The sequence below is a fragment of the Scyliorhinus torazame genome, chromosome 21 (assembly GCF_047496885.1).
Source record: "Scyliorhinus torazame isolate Kashiwa2021f chromosome 21, sScyTor2.1, whole genome shotgun sequence".
Classification (NCBI taxonomy): domain Eukaryota; kingdom Metazoa; phylum Chordata; class Chondrichthyes; order Carcharhiniformes; family Scyliorhinidae; genus Scyliorhinus; species Scyliorhinus torazame.
This window is the reverse complement of record NC_092727.1, coordinates 133,948,933-133,973,795: the sequence shown is the minus strand read 5'-3', so window position 1 is coordinate 133,973,795 and position 24,863 is coordinate 133,948,933. Positions and strand designations below refer to the sequence as shown.

General features: G+C 51.6%; 1 protein-coding gene across 6 annotated transcripts in view; it reads right to left on the bottom strand.

The window, feature by feature from the left end:
* The window catches only part of LOC140398701 (histone-lysine N-methyltransferase EZH1-like), a 77,588-nt gene extending 53,808 nt beyond the window's left edge, over positions 1-23,780 (bottom strand). For 4 of the 6 annotated variants that reach the window (XR_011937538.1, XR_011937539.1, XM_072487705.1 and 1 more), the window contains exons 1-6: positions 23,653-23,780; positions 21,850-21,969; positions 20,549-20,669; positions 8,400-8,561; positions 6,830-6,932; positions 6,225-6,388 (exon numbers count right to left, since the gene is read on the bottom strand). Coding sequence is in view for 4 of the 6 variants with exons in the window: in XM_072487705.1 (XP_072343806.1) it covers positions 6,225-6,388; positions 6,830-6,932; positions 8,400-8,561; positions 20,549-20,669; positions 21,850-21,969; positions 23,653-23,778 (796 nt within the window). In the remaining 2 variants the exon portion in view is untranslated. The remainder of the gene's footprint in view (positions 1-6,224; positions 6,389-6,829; positions 6,933-8,399; positions 8,562-20,548; positions 20,670-21,849; positions 21,970-23,652) is intronic. The other 2 variants (XM_072487706.1, XM_072487708.1) reach the window with 2 other exon arrangements.
* Between the last annotated feature and the right edge of the window lie 1,083 nt (positions 23,781-24,863).

Below are 24,863 nucleotides of genomic sequence, written 5' to 3'. Positions count from 1 at the left end.
TTTGAGATAATGGGCGCGATTCCCACACAAATGACCAAGTGTCCTTTTGGGTGAGCTTGGCAAGGTGTTCGTGTCGGCTGTTTTGGTGAGGTCCAGAAATACTGCTATTCACAGTCATCTTCTTTGCAGCTTGTGGAGTTTCTCACCAATCAATCCGGCACTTAGGGCGCGGTTCAGCAGCCGCATTGTGCCCGGTGCAGATCCGATTGTACCGGGTTAACAGCAGGAGAGGCCAAAATCCAGATTTGCACCGGATATGAACCATTTTGCAATTCACCCGGTCCATTCCAATGGCAAGTTCTGAATCGCCTCAAAATGGCGAGAATATCATTAACCCTCATTTGCATTCATTCCAATCTCATTAACAAGATTGAAGTTCAATGCAGCGGCCTCCCGGGAATTATCCAACTCCCAGCCGGAATCATAGAATGTACAGTGCAGGAGGCGGCCATTTGGCCCATCGAGTCTACACCGGCCCTTGGAATGAGCATCCGATTTAAGCCCACACCTCCACCCTATCCCCATAACCCAATAACCCCACTTAACATTTTTGGACACTAAGGGGCAATTTATCACGGCCAATCCACCTAACCTGCGCATCTTTGGACTGTGGGAGGAAACCGGAGCACCCGGAGGAAACCCACGCAGACACGGGGCGAACGTGCAGACTCCGCACAGTCAGTGACCCAAGCCGGGAATCAAACCTGGGACCCTGGAGCTGTGATGGAGCAGTGCTAACCACTGTGTTTTCGGGGGGGGGGGGGGGGTGAGAGGAGAGGGGCACGGCAAGGGGGGGGGGGGGGGGGGGAGGTTGAGGGGGAGGGTTCCGGGGTGTGGGGGGTGAGAGGGGAGGGTTCCGGGGTGTGGGGGGTGAGAGGGGAGGGTTCCAGGGAGGGGGGTGAGTGGGTGAGAGGGGTGGGGGGGGGGGGGTGAGTGGGTGAGAGGGTGGGGGGGGTGAGTGGGTGGGGGGGGGGGGGGTGAGTGGGTGAGAGGGTGGGGGGGGGGTGAGTGGGTGAGAGGATGGGGGGGGGGGGTTGAGAGGATGGGGGGGGGGGTGAGAGGGTTCCGGGGGTGAGTGGGGTGAGAGGATGGGGGGGGGGGGGTGAGAGGGTTCCGGGGGTTGGGAGTGGGGTGAGAGGATGGGGTAAGGGTGGAGGGGTCTGGGGTGGGGGGAGTGAGAGGGGAGGGTTCCAGGGAGGGGGGTGAGTGGGTGAGAGGATGGGGGGGGGGGTTGAGAGGGTGAGAGGATGGGGGGGGGGGTGAGTGGGTGAGAGGATGGGGGGGGGGGGGGGGGTTGAGAGGATGGGGGGGGGGGTGAGAGGGTTCCGGGGGTTGGGAGGGGGGGTGAGTGGGGTGAGAGGATGGGGGGGGGTTGAGAGGATGGGGGGGGGGGGGGGGTGAGAGGGTTCCGGGGGTTGGGAGTGGGGTGAGAGGATGGGGTAAGGGTGGAGGGGTCTGGGGTGTGGGGGGTGAGAGGGGAGGGTTCCAGGGAGGGGGGTGAGTGGGTGAGAGGATGGGGGGGGTGAGTGGGTGAGAGGATGGGGGGGGGGGGTGAGAGGGTGAGAGGATTGGGGGGGGGGTGAGAGGATTGGGGGGGGGGGGGGTGAGAGGGTTCCGGGGGTTGGGAGGGGGGTGAGTGGGGTGAGAGGATGGGGGGGGGGGGGTGAGTGGGTGAGAGGGTGGGGTAAGGGTGGAGGGGTCTGGGGTGGGGGGAGTGTTATGTTCCGGATGGCAAATCAGATGTTGAGCTGTTCACTTTGAGCATCACAATCACCTGGAAGACAGATGGAGACTGGTCGATGCATTGTCAATACCATCAACTTCTTCCGTATTCATCGCGAGACCCACTGAGCAGCTAGTCAGCGGATGACAAGTCAGCAGGCGGCTAACTGAGATCTTGGATTACAAATTCAGAAGAACATTTTCTGTTTGTGCCATCAGACAGATTGTCAATGCTCAGTGTGGTACAACACTCTTATACACATACCAGAGTGTATCACAGCACTGCGCTGCTCTCCATTAGTGTTCTGACTCGGTGGGCGCCGGTTAGTACTCATTTCAAAATCGTGAAGCTGGAGCAATGGCTGCTGAGGGGAGGTGAGGAGCCATTTCCATTCTCCGGCCTGCAGCTCAACGGCACCGGAGCTGCTGTCACAGTGCTCGGGGGTCTGGGGGGGGAGGGGATCATTCAGGGGGGTTGGGCTTGGCCAAGGGGCTGGAGTTAGGGGTCGCCTTGGGGGGAGGGGGGGGGGGGGGGGAGGGCTTTGCATCTGTGAAACCTTCACGCCATCTTTAAATATTGTGGAGACCCGTAACAGGGGCAACGACAGCTGCTGCCCATAGGCCCCGCCAAACACGGCCAGGACAGAGCCCTGCTGTCCTACTCCCTTTGACTGTGAGCAGCCTCCAGCTTCAGGCTGAAGGCTATTTCAAATGAGGAATTAGCCTTGTTAGTTGTGATAGCGCTTCACGCTCCTCAACTCTCAAGTGCCTCTTCGGGGGCACATGTGCCATGCCTCAGCGGCTGATTAGTGCACTCCAAGTCGGGAGTCGGGTTCAGGTGATGGACGGGCTGAGTTCACCACACTCTGCAGTTTCTTGCCGTCTTGGGCCGAGCAGTTGCCGTACCAGGCTGTGATGCAGCCAGATAGGGGGCAGGATTCTCCGAGCTGAAATCGTGCTCGGCGCGGGGGCGGAGAATGGGCGTCAGACCCGCGATCGGAGAATCGCCACCAGTCGCGCGCGTGCGGTCAACACAGCGCTGGTCGGGGGCCATTGAAAGAGGCCCCCGCGGCAATTCTCCACCGAAAACTGGCCAACTTCCCGCCGCCGTGGTTCACTCATGGTTCCTCCCGGCGGGAGCTCGGAGTGGTGACTGCGGACCCAGTGGCCGGCCGCCCTTGTGGGGGGGCAGGGGTTCCATCACCCGGGGGTGGGGGGCCGTCAGGATTGCCAGGTTCGCAATCGGGGGGCCACCGATCGGTGGGCGCACGCGATATGGGGAGGCCTATATTTACGGGGCTGACCCGGTGTGGGTCCGCCATGTTGCACGGGGCAGCTGCGCGAATGCACAGACCCCGCGGCTGGAAGTGCAGGGCCTCGTAACACCAGCCGGAGCTGCGAGGAGCTCTCCTGCCCCGTAACACCAGCCGGAGCTGCGAGGAGCTCTCCTGCCCCGCTTCACGCAGCTCCGGGGTCCTGCTGTCCCCCTTCAAAATGGAGAAACACTCTGAACTTACTCCAAGATAGTCCAGAGTGATTTGTGCCCGTTTTCCCGCGCGTGTGGGGACACAGCCACATTTGTGGAGAATTCCACCCAGGACGCTTTCTATGGTGCATCTGTAAAAGTTGGTAAGAGTCAATGTGGACATGCCAAATTTCCTTACATCCTGAGGTAGTATAGGTGCTGATTACGGTTGAATTTACACCTGCAATTCGTTTAATTAGTTCCGAATAGTCCTTGGACCAAATAACCTGTGAAATGGGCAAACAAGCTCCACGGTGCAAGGGCAATCAGGGATGGGCAACACATGATAAAATTACCAGTGTTGCTCATGCAAGCATAAAAAAAACATTCACCAACCCCTTCTTGACTACACAGTGTCACCAAGGTCAGTGTCCAAGGTCAGTGCGTCCAAGGTCAGAGTGTCCAAGGTCAGAGTGTCCAAGGTCAGAGTGTCCAAGGTCAGAGTGTCCAAGGTCAGAGTGTATCCAAGGTCAGAGTGTTAGGGTCAGTGTATCCAAGGTCAGTGTGTCCAGGATCAGTGTGTCGCTGGTCAGAAGTTTGACAAAGGGTCATCTGGACTCGAAACGTTCGCTCTTTTCTCTCACTGCAGATGCTGCCAGACCTGCTGAGATTTTCCAGCATTTTGTCTTTTGGTGTCCATGGTCAGTCCAGGTACTCCCGTCTCTCCGTTCTGTGTCAGAATGTCTCTCTCTGACACTCGACCTCAATATGTCCACAGATGTGTTCAGTCAGACAGTCTGACTGTCACAAACTCCCATATACTGCAGTCCAGACACACAATCTGCTCGGTCATATTTTAGTCTAAATTATTTATATCATAGAGTCACAGAGGTCTCCAGCAGAGGAAAGACTGTTCGGCCCATCATGTTGGCGCCGGTCAGAAACATTTCCCAGCACTTGGACCATAGCCTTGTCTGCCCTGGGAAGCAAGTGAACATCTAAATACTCCTTAAATGTTATCAATATTTTATTTTGTTGTGAGACTCTTGTTTGTGTGCATGCAGTAACTTTCACCAAGCAATCAAATATTGGATAGAAATGTTAAATATTTGTTGTCTGAAACTTGTATTTTTTTAATATAAATTTAGAGTACCCAATTATTATTTTTTTTCCAATTAAGGGGCAATTTAGCGTGGCCAATCCACCTACCCGGCACATCTTTCAGTTGTGCGGGTGAGACCCACACGGACACGGGGTGAATGTGCAAACTCCACACGGGCAGTGACCCAGGGCCGGGAATCGAACCCGGGTCCCCAGCGTTGCAGTCCCAGTGCGAACCACAGTGCCACCATGCTGCCCTTGTCTGAAACTTGTATAAACCCCAACAAATACTGAGGACAAAAAGCATCAGTCTTGGATGGAGGATTTGTGGCAGAGTGGGTCGCATCCCCACCTCTGCACCAGAAGCTCCCGCTTCAAGTCAACGGCAGGACTTGTTGGCCTTGGAGGGAGGGTTGCGAATGTGGTTCAACAGACTAATAATTAGTTCAGGAATCCTTCTATCACTCCCACACTATTCCCCAGTTCAAAACATTCTGCGTGTGAAGATTGCTAAAATTAAAGTCTTCGCAGGCAGGGAAAGGACAAGAGAATAAAGAGATTGCATGCTGGATAATTTATTTCTCTGCAATATTTTCGTATTTCCATTTGTGTTCTTCCCAGTTTATTAATAGTTTAATTGACAGCTGCTGCCTCAGCCCCTCACCCCACCCCCTCAGTCCCTATCCCCTCACCCCACCCCATCAGTCCCTACCCCCTCAGCCCACCACCTCAGCCCCACCCCCTCACCCCACCCACTCTGCTCCTACCCCCTCTGCTCCTACCCCCTCTGCCCCTACCCCCTCTGCCCCCACCCCCTCAGTCCCCCCCCTCACCCCACCCCCTCAGTCCCTATCCCCTCACCCCACCCACTCTGCCCCGACCCCCCTCAGCCCCGACCCCCCTCAGCCCCGACCCCCCTCAGCCCCGACCCCCCTCAGCCCCGACCCCCCTCAGCCCCGACCCCCCTCAGCCCCGACCCCCCTCAGCCCCGACCCCCCTCAGCCCCGACCCCCCTCAGCCCCGACCCCCCCTCAGCCCCGACCCCCCTCAGCCCCGACCCCCCTCAGCCCCGACCCCCCTCAGCCCCGACCCCCCTCAGCCCCGACCCCCCTCAGCCCCGACCCCCCTCAGCCCCGACCCCCCTCAGCCCCGACCCCCCTCAGCCCCGACCCCCCTCAGCCCCGACCCCCCTCAGCCCCGACCCCCCTCAGCCCCGACCCCCTCAGCCCCGACCCCTCAGCCCCGACCCCCTCAGCCCCCTCTGCCCCTACCCCCTCAGCCCCCACCCCCCTACCCCCTCAGCCCCTACACCCTCACCTCCTACCCCCTCAGCCCCTACCCCCTCAGCCCCTACCCCCTCAGCCCCTACTGCCCCTACCCCCTCAGCCCCCACCCCCCTCACCTCCTCACCCCCTCACCTCCTACCCCCCTCAGCCCCTACCCCCCTCAGCCCCTACCCCCCTCAGCCCCTACCCCCCTCAGCCCCTACCCCCCTCAGCCCCTACCCCCCTCAGCCCCTACCCCCCTCAGCCCCTACCCCCCTCAGCCCCTACCCCCCTCAGCCCCTACCCCCCTCAGCCCCTACCCCCTCAGCCCCTACCCCCTCAGCCCCTACCCCCCTCAGCCCCTACCCCCCTCAGCCCCTACCCCCCTCAGCCCCTACCCCCCTCAGCCCCTACCCCCCTCAGCCCCTACCCCCCTCAGCCCCTACCCCCCTCAGCCCCTACCCCCCTCAGCCCCTACCCCCCTCAGCCCCTACCCCCCTCAGCCCCTACCCCCCTCAGCCCCTACCCCCTCAGCCCCTACCCCCTCAGCACCAGCACCAATGGGATTCCGAAGGTGACAGACAGACTCCCCTTTCTGACAGACAGCAGGACACCGTCTCCAGGAAGAGTCAAGCTGGACAAACGGTAATTGTAGAACATTCAGTACTCACGGTGCAAGAAACAGTCATACTTGAAGCAACGTCTGCAGAAGAGGGTGTGGAAGGAATGTAGAGACTGCTTACGCTGCACGGACTTGGCATTTGGTCCATCAATGTTTGGAGTGCATTCAGGGGGCATTGCTGAGGGATCACAGAATTTAGTCAGCTCCCAGTACCTGAAAAACAGTCAGAGTGAATGTCACCAGCCAGCACAGCCCTGAAACCTGGCGACCTAGAGTGGAGGGGCAACAAGGGGAGGGGGGAACAACAGGTGGGGGGAACGAGGGGAGGGGGGAACAACAGGTGGGGGGAACGAAGGGAGGGGGCCACGAAGGAGGGGGGAATGAGCGAGGGGGCAACGAGGGGGGACCTCGAGGGGAGGGGGACCTCGAGGGGAGGGGGACCTCGAGGGGAGGGGGACCTCGAGGGGAGGGGGAACAAAGTGAAAGGGAATTGATGGGGGAAATGAGGAGGGGAAGCAGGAGAGGGGAAATGGGGGGCATAAGGGGACAGCGGCAGAAGGAGAGAGATAAGACAGAGGGGGAACGAGGGGAGAGGGATTGGATGGAGGAGGAAATGAAGGGAGGGAGAACGAGGGGAGGAATGCGAGTTCTCACTTCTCTCTCAGTTCCTTCGAGGAGCTCCTGTCTGGAAACATCATGGCAATGGCTCTGAAGATCTTGTCAGGTGGGAGCCGCCTGTTCGGCCTCTCCTCGGAACCTGGAATATTCAGTTAGGCCAGGGTTACAGGGACTGGGACAGACCCTCACAGCCCAAAATCTCAACCAATGAATTTTAATTATTCTGTAGATCACAGGCTGAATACACACAATCAGAATGAAATCTCACCCCCCTCTGACCCCCCCTCCCCCCCCCAATGGGTCTGGTGGGGGTCTTTCCAAAGTCTGACTACAACTCAATGGTGGACAGATCATTATAATATTGAAATCCACTCCCACAATCCAATTGAAAATCTCCTTTAAATTTAATGGGATTCCAGGATTCAGGAAATCTGGGAGTGAAACTGGGACTGGTGGTGGGTTTCAGGGAAATGCCCTTTCCAGCTGTGTGAGATCCCGGAGGGATAGGAGTGCTTCCCAAATCCCTGAAACTCACCTTTGGCCTCCCCCCACTCGAAGGTTTTTATTTAATTTTTCCAATTAAGGGGCAATTTAGCGAGGCCAATCCACCCACCCGGCACATCTTTGGGTTGTGGGGGTGAGACCCACGCAGACACGGGGATAATGTGCCAACTCCACACGGACAGTGACCCAGAGCCGGGATCGAACCCGGGACCTCGGCGCCGTGAGGCAGCAGTGCTAACCCCTGCGCCACCGTGCCGCCCTCTCTCCACTGTGATAAGCTGAACCCCTAATCCCTTTGGACCCCGATGAGCAGCCCCAGAGACCCTCGTCTCCACCTCCACATACCCGCTGACTGCCACCCAAACCTTTCTCTCCCAGCTGAACCCTGCCTTGTGCCCCTGCCACTCGCTTTACCCACTTGGCAATCTGCCAATTATAACCAGCTGCCAAAACAGTCAGGAAAATGATTAGAAAGTCATGCCATTAAATTTGTCAGACTCTTGACGTCTGTGGTTTCTGGATTCTTCTTCCCTCATGAACTCCCTCTCTGTGGAAATATCGATCCAGCCGATTGGGTTAAAAGACCGAGTCGGACTGAATGCCTGAAGCAAAGGCAGCATCAATGCAGACATGCATTTATATGTCACCTTTCACAACACAAAGCACTTCACAGACAATGAAACGCTTCTGTGTATAGTCACTGTTCTAATGTAGGAAACGTGGGAGCCAATTGGACACAGCAGATTCCACAAACAGTAATTCAATAATGACTGGCTGAGTGACCTGCCTCATCACGAAAACCAGCTGTTCAATGCAATTTGCTAACACGGCCCCTGCCCGTCCCTAGTGGGGGGGCAAGCAGCTCTGCATTAACCTCACACAAAAAACAACCGTTCCTTCATTGGGTCAGCATCCTGCAACTCCCTCCCTAACAGCACTGTGGGTGTACCTACACCACATTGACAGCAGCGGTTCGAGAAGACACCACCACCTTCTCAAGGGCAATTAGGAATATACAACATAGGTTAGCTTTGACTCAAACCAACATCCTAATAATGAATTAAACAAACTCCCATCAGGAGGGGTCAGTGTACAGACTTACCATCCTCAATGGCCTGATTACTAGAATGGGATTCATCCTGTCCTCGTTTAATATTTTGGCTGCTGCTGTGAGAGGGAGCCACTCGCTTAGCTTCAGCATCTGATTCGCGACTGAGACAGTGGACAAGCGCAGTGAAGATCTCATCATTGATAAAATCGCACTCTGCAAAACATTGAGGCATTAATTCTATCTGCTCAGCAAATATACACACATCTGGCAACGGGATGTCCACATGCTGTTGGACTCCACACCCCGCGGTAACCTGTTCAGAAATATTGCAACACCATGAGAATCACTAACAAAATTTCAGCACTTCCATTAGTGACATACAGGAACCCTTCGCTTCTTTCCAACAATCGTCCACAATCGTACCCTCGGATTTTTCATCCAATTCACTCTCTCTCTCACTCACTCCCCACCTCATTTTCACACCCAATCTCTCTCTCTGTCCCCAACCATCTCCATCTCTCTCTCTCTCTCTCTCTCTCTCTCTCTCTGACAGCTTAGATCTGCTCAGTGCTGCAGCTGTGGCACTTGATGGGTCTCAGGTTTCCGGGGTGACAGATCAGACAAACATATGAACGAGGAGCAGGAGGAACCACCCGGCTGCTTGATTCTGCACCGCCATTCAGTAAAATCCGATTGTAATCTCAATTCCACATTCCTGCCAACCCCCGATAACCTTTCACCCCTCGTTAATCAAGAATCAACCTCGCTCAGCCTTCAAAATATTCAAAGACTTTCACTGCCTTGTGAGGAAGAGTTCGAGACACATGACTCTCTGAGAGAATTGTTTTTCCTCATCTCTGTCTTAAATGGACGACACCTTATTTTGAAACGGTGACCCTTGGTTCCAGATTCTCTCATAAGAAAGATGCTCTCCACACCCACCCTGTCAACATCCCTCTGGATCCGAAAGGTTTTAATTCAGTCGCCTCTCACTCTTCCAAACTCCAATGGACACAAACCCAGCCTCTCCAACCATTCCTCATCAGACAACCCCCCATTCCTGGCATTAGTCAATAAACTTTCTCTGAAATGTTTCCAACATAGTTCCTTCAATAAGGAGACCAATACTGTCCACAATACTCCAGATGTGGTCTCACCAATGCCCTGCACAACTGAAGCATAACCTCCCTACTTTTGTAATCAATACCCCTCACAATAAAAGCTAACATTCTATTAGGTTTCCCTGATTACTTGCTGGACCTGTATACCAGCCTTTTGTGATTCGTGCACTCGGACACCCAGGTCCCTCTGCAATCACTCACCACTTTGAAAATATGCTTCTTTATTATTCTTCCTGTCAAATGGACAATTTCACATTTGCCCACATTACATTCCATTTGTTAGATTTTGTCCACTCACTTAACCTATTTATATCTTTTTGTAGCCTCCTTATGTCCTCTTCACAATTTACTCTCCTATCTTTGTGTCATCAGCAAATTTAGCAACAATCCCCTCATCTAAATCATTTTATAAATTGTAAAAAGTTGAGTCCCCAGCCCTGCTCCGTGTCCCACCCCTCGTCACATCCTGCCAACCAGAACATGACCCATTAATGCCAACTCCCTGCTTCCTGTTAATCTTTTATTCATGCCAATATGTTACTCCCGACACCAGGAGCTTTGATTTTCTGCAAAAACCTTGGACATGGCATCTTATCAAATGCCTTGATGCCTCGTATGAGGAACGGTTGAGGACTCTGGGTCTGCACTCGTTGGAGTTTAGAAGGATGAGAGGGGATCTTATTGAAACTTAAACGATACTGCGAGGCCTAGATAGAGTGGATGTGGAGAGAATGTTTCCACTTGTAGGAGAAACTAGAAGCAGAGGGCACAGCCTCAGACTAAAGGGACAATCCTTTAAAACAGAGATGAGGAATTTCTTCAGCCAGAGGGTGGTGAATCTGTGGAACTCTTTGCCGCAGAAGGCTGTGGAGGCCAAATCACTGAGTGTCTTTAAGACAGAGATAGACAGATTCTTGATTAATAAGGGGATCAGTGGTTATGGGGTGAAGGCAGGAGAATGGGGATGAGGAAATATCAGCCATGATTGAATGGCGGAGCAGACTCGATGGGCCGAGTGGCCTTATTCTGCTCCTGTGTCTTATGGTTTATGGCCTTCTGGAAATCTATAAATTACTGGTTACCCTTTATTCACAGCACATGTAACTCTTTTAACAAACTCAAATATGTCAGCTATACAGGAATTCCCTTTCACAAAACCATGGTGACCCTACCTAGTTTCCTTAAATTTTTCCCAGTGCCCGGCTATAATATATTCTTAATGGCTTCTAATCTTTTCCCTCTGACAGATGTTAGGCTAACTGGCCTTTAGATTCCCCACTTTCTGCCCCCTCCCTTTTTGAATACAGAGGTACATTTGCTATCTTCCAATCGAATAGGCCCTTCCCTGAATCTAGGAAATTTCAGAAAATTAAAACCAATGCATCAACTATCTCATTAGCCTTTCCTTTCAAGACCTTAGGGTGAAGTCCATCCAGACCAAGGGATTTGTCAGCCCACAGACCCAACAATTTTGCTCAGTACCATTTCCGTGGAGATTGTAATTTTCCTGAGTTCCTCCCTCCCTTCCATTTCCTGATTTACAACTATTGCTGGGCTATTACTCACATCCTCGACAGTGAAGATAGATGAAAAATATCTGTTTGATTCTGCCATAGCCCTACATTCCTTTACCACTTCCCCAGACACACTTTCTATAGGACTAATGCTAACTTTGTTAACTTGTTTCTTATTCAAGTATTGATCTTACTGTCCATCTTTGTATTACTGGCGAGCTTTATCTCATACTCTTGTTTTTCCCTCCTTATCAATCTTTTTGTCATTTTTTGATGTTCTTTATATTCCTTCCAATCTTCTGATCTGCCACTTGTCCTTTTTTTAATTAATTAATTTGCGGGATGTGGGCGTCGCTGGTTAGGCCAGCATTTATTGCCCATCCCTAGTTGCCCTTCAGAAGGTGGTTGTGAGCTACCTTCTTGAACCGCTGCAGTCCTTGTTGTGTAGGTACACCCACTGTGCTGTTAGGGAGGGAGTTCCAGGATGTTGCCCCAGCGACAGTGAAGGAACGGCGATATATTTCCAAATCAGGGTGGTCAATGAGTTGGAGGGGAGCCTCCAGGTGGTGGAGTTCCCAGGTATCTGCTGCTCTTGTCCTTCTAGATGGTAGTGGTTGTGGGTTTGGAAGGTGCTGCCTAAGGAACTTTGGTGAGTTACTGCAGTGCATCTTGTAGATGGTACACACGGCTGCCACTGTGCCTCGGCGGTGAAGGGTTTGAATGTTTGTGGAAGGGGAACAATCAAGCGGGGCTGCTTTGTCCTGGATGGTGTCGAGCTTCTTGAGTGTTGTTGGAGCTGCGCTCACCCAGGCAAGTGGAGAGTATTCCATCACACTCCTGACTTGTGCCTTGTAGATGGTGCACAGGCTTTGGGATGGTCAGGAGGTGAGTTATTCGCCAGGATTCCTAGCCTTTGACCTGCCCTTGTAGCCACAGTATTAATGTGGCTGGGTCCAGTTCAGTTTCTGATCAACGGTAACCCCCAGGATGTTGATTGTGGGGATTCAGCGATGGTAATGCCATTGAATGTCAAGGGGCGATGGTTAGATCCTCTCTTGTAGGAGATGGTCATTACCTGGCACTGGTGTGGTACGAATGTAACTTGCCGCTTGTCAGCCTAAGCCTGGATATTGTCCAGGTCTTGCTGCATTTGGACAGGGACTGCTTCATTATCTGAGGAGTTGCGAATGGTGCTGAACATTGTGCTGTCACCCGCAAACACCCCCACTTCTGACCTTATGATGGAAGGGAGGTCATTGATGAAGCAGCTGAAGATGGTTGGGTCTAGGACACTATCATGAGGAACTCCTGCAGTGATGTCCTGGAGCTGAGATGATTGACCTCCAACCACCACAACCATCTTCCTTTGTGCCGGGTATGACTCCAACCAGCGGAGAGTTTTCCCCCTGATTCCCATTGACTCCAGTTTAGCTCGGGCTCCTTGATGCCACACTCGGTCACATGCTGCCTTGATGTGGAGGGCAGTCACTCCCACCTCACCTCTGGCATTCAGCTCTTTTGTCCATGTTTGAGCCAAGGCTGTAATGATGTCAGGAGCTGAATGACCCTGGCGGAACCAAACTGAGTGTCCATGAGCAGGTTATTGCTGAGTAAGTGCTGCGTGATAGCACTGTTGATGACTCCTTCCATCACCATGGAGAGTAGACCGATAGGGCGGTAATTGGCTGCGTCGGATTTGTCCTGTTTCCTGTGGACAGGACACACCTGGGCAATTTTCCACATTGCCGGGTAGATGCCAGCGCTGTAGCTGTACTGGAACAGCTTGTCTAGGGGTGCAGCAAGTCCTGGAATCTTCAGTCCTATTGCCGGGATATTGTCAGGGCCCAGAGTCTTTGCAGTATCCAGGCCCTTCAGACATTTCTTGATATCACACGGAGTGAATCGTATTGGAACATAGAACATAGAAAAATACAGCACAGAACAGGCCCTTCGGCCCACGATGTTGTGCCGAACCCATAGAAAAATACAGCACAGAACAGGCCCTTCGGCCCACGATGTTGTGCCGAACCTTTGTCCTTGATTAATCATAGATTATCATTGAATTTACAGTGCAGAAGGAGGCCAGTCGGCCCATTGAGTCTGGAAAGAGCACCCTACCCAAGGTCAACACCTCCACCCAACACTAAGAGCAATTTTGGACACTAAGGGCAATTGATCACGGCCAATCCACCTAACCTGCACATCTTTGGACTGTGGGAGGAAACCGGAGCACCCGGAGGAAACCCACGCACACACGGGGAGGCTGTGCAGACTCCGCACAGACAGTGACCCAAGCCGGAATCGAACCTGGGACCCTGGAGCCGTGAAGCAATTGTGCTATCCACAATGCTACCGTGCTGCCCTTAAGAACAAATAAATCTACACTATATCATTCTACCGTAATCCATGTATCTATCCAATAGCTGCTTGAAGGTCCCTAATGTTTCCGACTCAACTACTTCCACAGGCAGTGCATTCCATGCCCCCACTACTCTCTGGGTAAAGAACCTACCTCTGATATCCCTCCGATATCTTCCACCTTTCACCTTAAATTTATGTCCCCTTGTAATGGTTTGTTCCACCCGGGGAAAAAGTCTCTGACTGTCTACTCTATCTATTCCCCTGATCATCTTATAAACAAACAAGAACAAAGAAATGTACAGCACAGGAACAGGCCCTTCGGCCCTCCAAGCCTGTGCCGACCATGCTGCCCGACTAAACTACAATCTTCTACACTTCCTGGGTCCGTATCCCTCTATTCCCATCCTGTTCATGTATTTGTCAAGATGCCCCTTATATGTCACTATCGTCCCTGCTTCCACCACCTCCTCCAGCAGCGAGTTCCAGGCACCCACTACCTTCTCTGTGTAAAAAACTTGCCTCGTACATCTACTCTAAACCTTGCCCCTCTCACCTTAAACCTATGCCCCCGAATAATTGACCCCTCTACCCTGGGGAAAAGCCTCTGACTATCCACTCTGTCTATGCCCCTCATAATTTTGTAGACCTCTATCAGGTCTCCCCTCAACCTCCTTCGTTCCAGTGAGAACAAACCGAGTTTATTCAACCGCTCCTCATAGCTAGTGCCCTCCATACCAGGCAACATCCTGGTAAATCTCTTCTGCACCCTCTCTAAAGTCTCCACATCCTTCTGGCAGTGTGGCGACCAGAATTGAACACTATACTCCAAGTGTGGCCTAACTAAGGTCTATACAGCTGCAACATGACTTGCCGATTCTTATACTCAATGCCCCGGCCAATGAAGGCAAGCATGCCGTATGCCTTCTTGACAACCTTCTCCACCTGTGTTGCCCCTTTCAGTGACCTGTGGACCTGTACACCTGGATCTCTCTGACTTTCAATACTCTTGAGGGTTCAACCATTCACTGATTATTCCCTACCTGCATTAGACCTTCCAAAATGCATTACCTCACATTTGTCTGGATTAATCTCCATCTGCCATCTCTCCGCCCAAGTCTCCAAACAATCTAAATCCTGCTGTATCCTCTGACAGTCCTCATCGCTATCCGCAATTCCACCAACCTTTGTGTCGTCTGCAAACTTACTAATCAGACCAGTTACATTTTCCTCCAAATCATTTATATATACTACAAACAGCAAAGGTCCCAGCACTGATCCCTGTGGAACACCACTGGTCACAGCCCTCCAATTAGAAAAGCATCCTTCCATTGCTACTCTCTGCCTTCTATGACCTAGCCAGTTCTGTATCCACCTTGCCAGCTCACCCCTGATCCCGTGTGACTTCACCTTTTGTACCAGTCTGCCATGAGGGACCTTGTCAAAGGCCTTACTGAAGTCCATATAGACAACATCCACTGCCCTACCTGCATCAATCATCTTTGTGACCTCCTCGAAAAACTCTATCAAGTTGGTGAGACACGACCTTCCCTTCACAAAACTCTTGATGATGGACTTTGAAGTCCCCCCACCCAGAGTATATTCTGTGCCCTTGCCACCCTCAATACTTCCTCCAAGTGATGTTCAACATGGAGGAGCACTGATTCATCAGCTGATGGTGGCCGGTACGTGGTAATCAGCAGGAGGCTTCCTTGCCCATGTTTAACCTGAAGCTCTGAGACTTCATGGGTCCAGGATCAATGTTGAGGACTCCCAGGACAACTCCCTCCCGACTGTATCCCACTGTGCACAAAAAAAATACTTTAAGCTTAATATCTTTAAATTTGATGAGGAAATAAGAACCTCCTTTTATTTCTAGCTGGACTTTGTTTTCCCCTCTGCTCAGGGCAGAGTGAAGTGTAACATATGAGAGAGCTGTGAAATACAAAATGTGAAAAAATAAAAACACTTTCAAAGAAGATGTATCTGGTGGGTTGGAGGTAGAGTATTCTGTCAATCTGGGTTCATGTGGTGTCAGAATATGTTCATCTTTAACCAACCCAGGTTTAATAAACTGTTCTTGAGCTGGGACATTGAGCATGAGTGTGGGTGTGACTTCTTCTTTAGTGAGGGCCACGAAGAATCCAGCACGAGTTTTAAGGATACAAAGAAATAACATTTATTTACAATAACATATATATACAACAGCAGCAGCAACTTCCCTTGCTGCACACTGCTTCCTGCTGGTTCCAATCTGGCCAGCTTTATTTATACAGGGAGTCTGCTCATGGTTTCTCTGCCCCCCCCTCATTGGGGAAGCTCATACTCCCACAGGATTGTGGGATTGTCATTAGTCCCCAGCCAATGGTAAGCAGGCAGGTTATAACACCTTCCTCGCAGCATCATCATAGTTCCTGAGGGTATTGGACTGAGTGACTCCTGAGAACTCGTTTCTGCAGGCTGGGGACTCTAGAACTAGGTGCTACATGAATTAAGTTCATACAGGTGGAGGGCATTGATTGAATGGTTACTTGGGCTCACATGAAAAGTGATATTGACTCGTGTGCGATGAAATCAGGGGATTTTTACCCATAAGGCCCTAAGACGTAGGAGCAGAAGTCGGGAGTCGGCTCATCGAGTCTGCTCTGCCATCCAATGAGATCATGGCTGATATGATAATCCTCAACTCCATTTTCCCGCCTGATCCCCATATCCCTTGATAGCCATAATGTGGCACTCTGTGAATCGATCCACCCCAAGTAAAGACTATCTTTGGTTTCCTTCTTCAACAACACTAGGAAGTACAGTCACAGTCTCAGGGGTATTTATACTCCCTGTATAAATAAAGCTGGCCAGTTTGGAACCAGCAGGAAGGAGTAAGCAGCAAGTGAGGTTGCTGCTGTTGTGTATATATGAGATGGGGAAAGATTTTGTCACATAATGCTGGAAACCTTTGGAATTTTCTAACACAGCGAGCTGAGGTGCTCAGTCTTTGAGTATACTTGAGATTGAGAAGGTATTTTGGCACTAAGGAAATGAGCTATGGGGATAGGGCTAGAATGTGAACATGAAGATTAGCCGTGATCTTATTGAATAGTGCAGCAAGCTGAATGGCCTCCTCCTGTTCCTATTTCTCATGTTCTTGTCAGTGTCTCCTCACTTACTGAACTGCTGCGTTTAACTTTGGTGCTGACATGACTGACTGTATCTGAGATTAGCAATGGGAATGCACCCCAATTGCTTCCACAAGTCGCTTCCCCATTCTGCTGCTAATGCCGCCTAATGTCCTCCCCAACTCTGCACCCAGAAAGGCAATGGCGCACGAGGGCACCTCTGGCGGGAGGCAATCTGGAAACCACCTGAATACTGGGAATGGACATTTCAGGAAAGGGTTGTCAAGCTGGGTCTCCCTGTTTAAAAGAAGGCTGAGGGGAGAATTCTTGGTGGTTATTAAAATGATGGAAAGTTTGCACAGGATACAGACAGAATCTCTCCTCTTGCGGGGAAGAGGTTGTCAATATTAGATAGTCACCCAGAAATCCAATCGGGAATTCAGGAGAATTCTCCAGGGAATGGTGAGAATGTGGACCTTGCTACCGTAAGGAGTAATTGAAGCAAATATAGGATAATTTAATCTGAAGCTAGACAAAGCTGGTTTTCATTGCCATTTGTTTTGTTTTTTAAATTTAGAGTACCCAATTCATTTTTTCCAATTAAGGGGCAGTTTAGCGTGGCCAATCCACCTACTCTGCACATCTTTGGGTTGTGGGGGCGAAACCCACGCAGACACGGGGAGAATGTGCAAACTCCACACGGACAGTGACCCAGAGCCAGGATCGAACCTGGGACCTCGGCGCCGTGAGGCAGCAGGGCTAACCACTGTGCCACCATGCTGCCCTTACATTGCCATTTGTAATATACATTAATAATCTAGATGTGAATGTAGGAGGTATGGTCACAGATGACACAGAAATTGGTGGTGTGGTAAATAGCGAGGGGGAAAGCCTTAGATTACAGGACAATAGCAACGGGCTGGTCATTGGGCAGAACAATGACAAATGGAATTTAACCCGGAAAAATGTGAGGTGATACATTTTGGGGGGACTACAAGGTTAGGTAATAAACAATGAACAGTAGGATGCTGGGAAGTACAGAGGACCAGAAGGACCTTGGTGTCCATGTCCATAGATCCCTGAAGGCAGCAGGGGAGGTAGATAAGGTGGTTCAGAAGACATATGGGATACTTGCCTTTATTAGTTGAGGCATAGAATATAACAACAGAGAGGTGATGATGGGGCTGTATAAAACACTGGTTATGCCACAGCTAGAGTTCTGTGTGCCACACTATAGGAAGGACATGATTTCACTGGAGAGGGTGCAGAGTAGATTCACCAGGATGTTGCCTGGACTGGAGCATTTCAGCTATGAAGAGAGGCTGGTTAGGTTGGAGTTCTCCTTGGAGCAGAGAAGGCTGAGGGGGGACCTGATCGAGGTGTATGAAATTATGAGGGACATAGATAGGGTAGATACAAAGAAATCTTTCCCCTTAGTCGAGGGGTCAATAACCAGGGGGCAGAGATGTAAGGTAACGGGAAGGCTCACTACATTTAAGAAGCATTTAGATGAGCATTTGAAACGCCGCAGCGGACAAGGCTGCAGACCAATGTGTGGAAAGAGGGATTAGAGTACACAGCTGCTTGGTGGTCGGCATGGATCGGATGGGACGAAGGGCCTCTTTCTCTCTGACTGACAGATTTAGATGAGGAGAATTGGGGGCATCTCGAGTGGACATCACCACCAGAACAGACCGGTTAGAAAGAATAAGATTCAGGGTGGAGCAGGGAGGTGGGGGCTTTGTGGGTGAGGATGGAGGCGGGTTCTTGCAGGGGTCGGGGTTGTGGGCGCTGGCAACAGCGGCACTCCCGATGGTACTCGGTGTGTTTGGTGGTGGTGGCCACGCTGAAGATTTGGAGGCAGTTAGGGCAGCACGGTGGCACAGTGGTTAGCACTGCTGCCTCACCACGCCGAGGACCCGGGTTCGATCCCGGCCCTGGGTCACTGTCCGTGTGGAGTTTGCACATTCTCCCCGTGTTTGCGTGGGTTTTGCCCCCACAACCCAAAGATGTGCTGGATAGGTGGATTGGCCACGCTAAATTGCCCCTTACTTGGAGAAAAAGAATTGGGCACTCTAACGTTATATTAAAAAAAAGATTTGGAGGCATCATTTCAGGTTGGGAGCTGGGTCAGGGGGAATGCCAATTAGCGGGAATCATGGGTTTTGGTCGGGGAGGACGGATGCAAGGTCCTGGAGAGGGGAAGAGAGGGGAGATGAAGGAAATGAAGGATGTGGGAGGGGGATTTGGAGGAGCTGAGTGAGACGTTCGGGCTGGCGCGGGATGAGTTTCCGGTGTATGCAGGAGCGGGGCTTTGTGAGGAAAGTCTTTCCGACCTACCCAATGGGGCCTGCCTCCTCGTTGCTGCAGGCGGTGCTGTCAGTGGTGGGGGGGTTTCTGAGGGGGGTCATCGCGAGGATTTACGGGAGGATTTTGGAGGAGGACAGGGTATCGCCATGGAGGGGGTTAAGCAAACTGTGAGGAAGAGTTGGGGGGGGCTGGAGGAGGGTCTGTCGTGTGAGGTGCTGTGGAGGGTAAATGTCTCGACTTTGTGCGCGAGGCTGGGGCCGATATAGCTGAAGGTGGTGTACAGGTGGTGGTGGCTGTGAGCGATGTGGGAGGCGCCCCGCGAACCACGTCCATATGTTTTGGTCTGGCCCGAAGCTGGAAAGCTTTTGGGGGGGACTGTGTTCAGCACCTTCTCGGGGGTCTGACATGCGGACATGGAGCCCGGTCCCCCAGAACTCATATTCGGGGTGTCAGACCGGACTGAGCTGCAGGTGGGAGCGGGGGCAGATGTTTAACCCTCACCTCGCTGATCATTCGCAGGCGGGTCTTGTTGGGGTGGGGTTCAGCTTCTCCACCCTGTGCCTCGGCGTGGGGGCGGGGTTTGGGGGTGGGGGGTGGGGGGGAACTTGTTGGAGTTTCTGACCCTGGAAAAAGTGAAATTTGCTCTAAGGGAGGGGGAGTGAGGGTTCCTCAATTGTGGCGTTTGGTTATTTTGCATTTTGGGGAGTTGGTTACTGTTGATTGCTGAGGTGGGGCTTGATGGGTTGCAGTGGGTTGTGGGGTTGTTGCAAATTGTAAAAATGTTGAAAATTTGTGGAATAAAAATACTTAAAAAAATATATATAAAAGAACAATAAAAAGCATTTTCAAAACAGCCATCGCAGGAAGTGAAATATTCAAAATTTCTACATGGATCTTGTTGTAATCGGAGGTGCTCGAGTACAATTGTGATATGTGTGATATTTATTCGACACATTCAATGTTATTCATACAACCCAAGGGGGTTCTGTAAAATTCCCAGCCCCTCAATAGGGCAGAAAGCTTTCGACAGTGACCTTTCTCCATGGCACCTCTGTGGCGACTGTCCGAACTGGACTATGTCCCTCAGCACGTGATCCTGGAATGTGCCAGTCTGCAACTTGCAGTCGAGGACAATTCTTTGCACTGGAAGATCAGCAAGTTTCAGGCAGACCAAAGAGCGTCTATCACTGAGTTGATGATCCTCCAGCAGAAGTTGATGTTTGTCTTAGTGCTTCCCTGGGAACAGCCCGTAGAGCACAGACTCCTGCATCACAGAGCTGCTTGGGATGAACCTGGATAAATACCACTGCATCTCGAGGTGGTATGGTGACACAGTGGTTAGCACTGCTGCCTCATGGCACCGAGGACTCACCCCCGGGTCACTGTCCGCGTGGAGTTTGCACATTCTCCCCATGTCTGTGTGGGTCTCACCCCCACAACTCCAAAGATGTGCAGGATAGGTGGATTGCCATGCTAAATTGCACCTTAATTGGAATAAAAATAATTGGGTACTTAAAATTTTTCATTTCATTTCATTTATATTTTAAAAACCCACTCCATCCCTGTCCAGACTGTCTTTGCAAAGGCACATTCCTCACGGAGGTAAACAACAGTCTCTTCACCACAACAGTCACCTCAAGGGCAACGTGTGGAAGGGCTGGGACTCTAGGCATGTTGGAATAATCTGACGGAGAGAACCTTTCTCACCTCTTTCTGTACCGTATATCCTATGTAAATATATTTGATGGAATGTAGAACGAGGTGTTGACAGGACAGGCACTGACCTCTGTCTCCATGTACTTTTCCATCATAGTTATTGATCAGTTCTTCTATAAAAACTCCATCCTGTTCCAGGACCTCATCTCCCATATATGGGATATTGTGCAAGACTGTCTCATCCTCCACCTGCATGGTAACAAACACTAATTAGTGAGGAACAAAGTGTCAGAAACAGTAATTAACATAAACAGTGCTAATTCTTGACTGTGACCCTGTCTACACCCACATACAGCCGCTGGTCTCCGTCATTCACTCAGATATCACATCACCTCCTCAGAGACAACAAAACACCTCCTGCAAAACAAAAACAGGAAATGCTGGACAATCTCAGCAGATCAGACGGTATCTGTGGAGAGAGAGGGTGCTAACGTTTCGAGCCTGGGTGACTCTTTGTTGAAGCTGGAGAGAACTGGAAATGGAGTCAGAGATAGGTGGAGATTGACAAAGGTATCGAGGACAGAAAGACAAAGGAAATGTCAATGGGGGTGATTAAGGCTGAGAAGGGGCTGGTAGCGGCACAAAAAGAGATTAGAATGTGTGAAATGCAGAACGAAGGGGAGCAGTGTGTCAAAGGGCAACTAGGAACAGACGGCCAAGTGGGGTGGGGTGGGGGAGGGGGGGGGGACAATGGTGATGGAAAACAGATCAATGCAAGAAATTAAAATGAATTGATAGAAATAAAAATGTGGTCAAGGTGGAGGAGAGAGTTCACAGTCTGAAGTTGTTGAACTCAATGTTAAGTCCGGAGGCTGTAACGTGCCTATCCGGAAGATGAGGTGCTGTTCCTCCAGTTTGCGCTGGGCTTCACTGGAACATTGCAGCAGGCCAAGGACGGACATGTGGGCGTGGGGGCAGGACGGTGAGTTGAAATGGCAGCGACAGGAAGGTCTGGGTCCTGCTGCGGACGGACCGGAGGTGTTCTGCAAAGCAGTCACCCAGTCTGCGTTTAGTCTCTCCAGTGTAGAGTAGACCACACTGGGAGCAGCGAATGCAAGAGACCAGATTGAAGGAGGTGTTTGTGAAGCGCTGCCTCCCTTGGAAACACTGTTTAGGCCCATGGATGGTGAGCAGGGAGGAGGTAAAGGGGCAGGTGTTACACCTTCTGCGATTGTTTGGGAAGGTGTCGTGGGAAGAGGGTGAGGTGTTGGGGGTGATGGATGAGTGGGCAGGGTATCCCGGAGGGAATGGTCCCTGTGGAATGCTGACAGGGGGAGTGAGGGGAAGAGATGTTTGGTGGTGGCATCATGCTGGAGTTGGTGGAACTGGTGGAGGATGATTCTTTGAATAATTTGCTTCCGTCACCTACCATGAAATTCTGCTGGAGTGGAGCCCAGGAATACATGACCGGACTGATGGCCGCCGTGCTCAGCATCTTCTGTGTGACCATCTGACTCTTGAAGCCCAGGAATAAACTCTCAACCATGCACTACAATGAAGAAAATCAGGAGTGAGGATGAGAGCAGTGAGGTGAGCACAGCGAGAGTGCTGACTATAGGTAGTTTGTTTAACCCCAGCTACTGCCCACTGATTGCTAACTGGAGGAAGAGCTATAATGGGAGGTAGAATTCTGGAGCATGTCTAGAAGATTGCAGGTAAGGTGTGCTCTGCTGGTGATTAGAGTTGTGCTGGGACACAGTGAACAGATGTTAGGGGGACAGAAGCTGCCAGGTTCTGAAAGTCACTGAACATTCTGGGTGCAATTTACCAGCTGTTCAGGCTGGGGGGGTATTCGGGTCCCAGTGATGGTGCACTGGTTTCCCAGCAACGAGGGGTGCAGCCAACGGGAAACCCCATTGACAAAGACAGGACCAGAAAATACTGCTGTGGGTTGGTTGGTAAATCCCACCTTATGTTCTGAATGGGTTTTAACTTGTGATTATTCACATAATCCTTTCAAATTGATTTGACCGAGGGCTGTTGTGTCCAGGAGTTTGTCATCTCAGCCAGCCACACAAATCTACACAGTGGTACATCAATACTGTGAGAGGCACCAGGGTCTCTGATATTGCTACGCGCCCACATTCCCACGTGACAGGCAGTGTTTGACACGAAGTGGGATTGCAGCTGTCTATTTAGCCATTTCTCAATCACATCTGTTTATTTCTGCTCTCTGTGGGCACCAATGGGAAGCCTCCCATGTGTCGGGTAGAGGGAGGGAGAAGGGGTATGAAGGGAGGAAGGCACTGTGCCCACAGCTGCAGACAGATGTGTAACTAACCAATCAAAGCTGAAGGTCAGACTTGTGTTATGGGCCAGGGTTTAGAGAACCCCAAAGTGTGTCATGGAGTTCCCCTGACCCACAACTTTTAATATATTGTGGTATGGGGAGCACACGGCCCACTCTACAGGTGTGGGACAGCAGAAATGGAAAAGTATTTTTTAAAGCAAAACAATGTTTATTCTATGAACTCAAGTTAACCTTTTTAAAACATACAGTGAACATCTTAGCAACCATCAATTCAAATACAACCCCCAAAGACTACAACACTAAGTAATCCTTTAAGCTTCCCTTTTAACATCCATAAGACTTCAAACAAAACCTTTAACAGGAGCACATCAGGTTAAAGTCACTACTGAGAGCAGTTATTAGTTTAAATACCCCTTCTGGCTGTGACTGCAGCTATCCAGCTCTGAAAACGAAACTAAAACACACCCTGCAGCAAACTGCCTAAAACAAAAGTAAAAAGCTGACAGACAGCCCAGCTCCCCCCACTCTCTGACATCACTGCCGTAATAAACACCCATTTATTAAAGGTACTCTCACATGATACTTGGTGGAGTCGCCACTTCCCGAGCAGAGGGTAATGCCAAACCCAATGGTATCACTAAGTTTGGTAAACCAGAGTTACCAGGAGTGACATTCTCCATTTACCCCTCAGTTAGAATAAAGCCTGCGTGACCTGTGAATGCAAAGCCCTCACCTGCGGTACCAGCTCCAGACAAAGCGACTGTCACAACGGATGTCTCCTGCTTTCCCAAGCCCTGCCCTCCCCCTACAGCCCACCTCCTCTTCCCCGTCACACACAACCCCCTCTCTTCTCTCCACCCCAACCCACACTGAGGTTCTGTGGCTTCCACACTCGGCACAGATACTTCACTCAGGCTCTACCTTGCGTTTCGCAGAGCCAGCAGCTCCCAGTGTTGCTGCAATCATCGGCTGAATTCTCAGCTTCTTCCAGTCTTTGTTGAGAATTTCAGTTCTGTTCCTGATCTTGACACGGTTACAGATAAACATTTCCTTCAGACAGAACAGAAAGGACAAGAGGATAAAGCCGGTGTAAGAGCGATATTCCGTGTCTACCCTCGGAATTGCCATCCAATTAGACTCCATCCTTTTCCATCACTCTCACATTACATTTCAAAATAAGTTGAAGTGTGCAGCAGGTGGGTGACTGAGGTGGCATCCTCACCCCCCATGTCCAACATCCTCACCCCCCATGTCCAACATCCTCACCCCCCATGTCCAACTCCTCACCCCCCATGTCCAACATCCTCACCCCCCATGTCCAACATCCTCACCCCCCATGTCCAACTCCTCAACCCCCCATGTCCAACTCCTCACCCCCCATGTCCAACATCCTCACCCCCCATGTCCAACATCCTCACCCCCCATGTCCAACTCCTCAACCCCCCATGTCCAACTCCTCACCCCCCATGTCCAACTCCTCACCCCCCATGTCCAACTCCTCACCCCCATGTCCAACTCCTCACCCCCCATGTCCAACTCCTCACCCCCCCATGTCCAACTCCTCACCCCCCCCATGTCCAACTCCTCACCCCCCCATGTCCAACTCCTCACCCCCCCATGTCCAACTCCTCACCCCCCCATGTCCAACTCCTCACCCCCCCCATGTCCAACTCCTCACCCCCCCATGTCCAACATCCTCACCCCCCATGTCCAACATCCTCACCCCCCATGTCCAACTCCTCAACCCCCCATGTCCAACTCCTCACCCCCCATGTCCAACTCCTCACCCCCCCATGTCCAACATCCTCACCCCCCATGTCCAACTCCTCACCCCCCCATGTCCAACTCCTCACCCCCCCATGTCCAACTCCTCACCCCCCATGTCCAACTCCTCACCCCCCATGTCCAACTCCTCACCCCCCATGTCCAACTCCTCAACCCCCCAATGTCCAACTCCTCACCCCCCATGTCCAACTCCTCACCCCCCCATGTCCAACTCCTCAACCCCCATGTCCAACTCCTCACCCCCCATGTCCAACTCCTCACCCCCCCATGTCCAACTCCTCACCCCCCATGTCCAACTCCTCACCCCCCATGTCCAACTCCTCACCCCCCCATGTCCAACTCCTCAC